The sequence below is a fragment of the Rhinopithecus bieti genome, unplaced genomic scaffold (assembly GCF_001698545.2).
Source record: "Rhinopithecus bieti isolate Rb0 unplaced genomic scaffold, ASM169854v2 scaffold_68663, whole genome shotgun sequence".
NCBI classification, from domain to species: domain Eukaryota; kingdom Metazoa; phylum Chordata; class Mammalia; order Primates; family Cercopithecidae; genus Rhinopithecus; species Rhinopithecus bieti.
The window spans coordinates 30041-32922 of NW_016825561.1; the positions used below are offsets into that span (position 1 = coordinate 30041).

Consider the following 2882-nt stretch of genomic DNA (forward strand, 5'->3'; position numbering starts at 1 on the left):
ACTGTTTTCTGTTTTCTTTTCTTTCCTTCTCAGAATCAAATCCAGCTTCTCTCTTCTAACTTAAGTCATTTACGTTTTTCTTTTTTTTTTTTTTTACTTTATGAATGACATGGTATCACTCTGTTTCCCTGGCTGGAGTGTGCTGGTACAGTCATAGCTCACTGCAACCTTGAATTCTGTGCTCAAGCAATCTTCCTGCCTCAGCGTCCCGAGTAGCTAGTACTGCACGTACTACCATACATACCTGGCTAATTTTTTTTTTTTTTTGCTTTTTGGTAGAAATGAGTTTTCCTTATGTTTCGCAGGCTGGTCTCAAACTTCTAGCCTCAAAAAGGTTAGTCCTTCTACTTTGGCCCAAGTGCTGGGATTACAGGCATGAGACATCACACCTGGCCTTTTTTTTTTTTTCCTTTTCTTTTTTCCCCAGTACTACCTTTTTACATTCTATATACTTCCCCTGCATATTCCACAGGAAATTCTAGCTTTTAAAACAATTTGAGGAAAAGCAAAAGGTACAGGTTGTTTTTTTTTAACTTCTCAAAAATGTACCACATTAACAAGGTTCACTTAACTGGGTCCTTTTTTAAGAGGCACAAATTTTAGTGGGTTGTACTCAGATTTGTGTTTGTCATTTTCTACCCATGTAGGTGTAGTCTAAGAATAAACTCTCTTAAACCCGAAATGGAGGATCACAAAATATATCCAATTGCCCTCTCTCTTTGTTCCTGACGTGTTTGGCAGTTTGAGCCTCAATTTTCCTTATGCGTAAAATAATCATGATAACCTAGTTTATAGGGTTTCAATAAGAATTAGATATGACATGTATAGGCTGGGCATGGTGGCTCATGACTGTAACCCCAACATTTTGGGAGGCCAGGGCGGGAGGATCACTTGAGGCCAGGAGTTTGAAACCAGCCTGGACAACATAGCAAGACCCTGTTTCCACAAAAAATTAAATAATTAGCCAGGCACAGTGGCACATGCCTGTAGGGAGGCTGAGGTGGAAGGATCCTTTGAGCCCAGGAGTGTAAGGTTACAAGTGAGCTACAATGGTGCCACTGCATTCCTGCCTGCACAACAGAGTGAGGCTCTATCTAAATATATATATATACTTGTATGTGTAAAAGTGGTTAGCAAAATGCCTTGCATGTAGTAGGCATTATTGTTATCATTTTCATTACTATTATTTTCATTATTACTGTGTCTTACAAAGCATTTTATATGTATGGTGAATTCTTCTCTATCCTTTCTCATATTCCTAAGTCCTTTGCTGCTGCTGCTACTACCACTGCACAGTACTGCTATGAGATATGCCAAAAGGGTGGTAAAGGAATGTTCAAAGACTTAGGATATGTTTTTAGCACATCTAAGTGAAACCATTTTGTGTGACTCATCCTGTCCACAACTTTCCAATTAAAGTTTGGATTATTTTCTTCTTTTTTAAATCTCAAAATCTCAATTTTCACCTATGTATAATAGAGTTAGTTAACACTGAATTTTTTTCTTAAATGCTTGTATGCAACTGGCAAATGTAAGAGGTAAGCATTTATGCCATTCAGCATAGTTACATAGCTTTTCAGTAAGGACCATATGGCAAAAGGTGCTGTCAGCATTCACACAGCAAACGTGTGTACTTCATTTCATGGCACTTTCAGTGTGTCTGCTATACAATAAACCTTACTGGCAACCTCGCTAGACACCCCTGTTAGCAACAGACTTGCCCAGCTGATCCCATTCTGCCAGCACTGCAGTCCTGGGGCTGAATGACACACTAGCTTCTTGCCATGCAATGAAGCATTAGATGACTTAGATGCCTGGGCTGCCTAGGAATAAGTCCAAGCATCCAGGCCCCAGGAGACTGTAATATCCTCAAGCCAGGGAAAGACCAACCAAGACAAGGTAAGTGGAAGTGAGTCTCAGAGCAGAGGAGAGATTCAGCAGAATGAAAAAATGACAGGAGCCAGCCAGAAAAGGAGACTGAAAAGGTTGGAAAATGATATTCTCCCCTGAAGGTGGAGGGTCATGGGCATGTGATAATTGTGGCAGCAGGCTTCATATTCCTTTAAAATCAACTTAAAACTATTTTTTATGCTTTTAAGGTATTATGAAGACAGATAACACAGAAGTTCTTCTCTCTGCTGACTTCACTGGAGCAATCAAAGTGTTCGTTAATAAAAGAAAAAATGTATCTTAATTTGAAATGGCATTTAAAATAAACATATCAATAAGTTTCTATATGTATCAGAACTGAAAAAATATAGTGTTCCAAGCTAACATACTTTTTAAATTTTTATTGAAAGTTGTTCAAATATAATATATTTTTTGAGAGGCAGTGTTAATGATCTAGGAAACCCCAGGCCGATAGAGTAGAAAGGAATATGACTAGAATAACATTGCCAAACATTAGGCTTTATTGTTTTGTTATGTTTGTGTTTTCGTTGTATAATTATGAACATGCACAAGTTTCTGCATGAAAATATATTAATATATTAATCACATGTATGTGCCTTTTGGTTACATGCATTAAATCTAACATAGTTAAATTATTTCAGTGGCTCTTTTGGCCTCTTACTAGGGGGGATAGTCTTGTTTCTAGCTTAAACAATTTTTTTTGCACAAGATTTCATTTTTAAGAAAAGTGGTATCTTTTGACTGAGTTATTGTTTTGAAAATGTTATATAGGTTTCCAATAGGTCAATAACCATGTGTAAATGGTTTTTATAAATTTCTCAATTTGGGGACAAGATTTTTTTGTGGTCTAAATTGTGGGCTTAAGATTCTTTTCTTTATATATGTACATATAATTTTTTTTTCTTTGCCACACTGGAGCACAATGTTTCTATGTAAAGAATTATTTTCATTCTTTATCCATGAGCACCAGG

At 36.8% G+C, this 2882-nt stretch overlaps 1 protein-coding gene across 1 annotated transcript in view; it reads left to right on the forward strand.

Annotated features, from left to right (window-relative positions):
* LOC108522688 (WD repeat-containing protein 44) overlaps window positions 1-2882 on the forward strand; it is a gene marked incomplete at its 5' end in the record, with an annotated part of 17666 nt that extends 14784 nt beyond the window's left edge. Inside the window, one exon of the mRNA XM_017863058.1 lies at window positions 2100-2882. Coding sequence (XP_017718547.1) covers window positions 2100-2194 — 95 coding nt within the window. The remainder of the gene's footprint in view (window positions 1-2099) is intronic.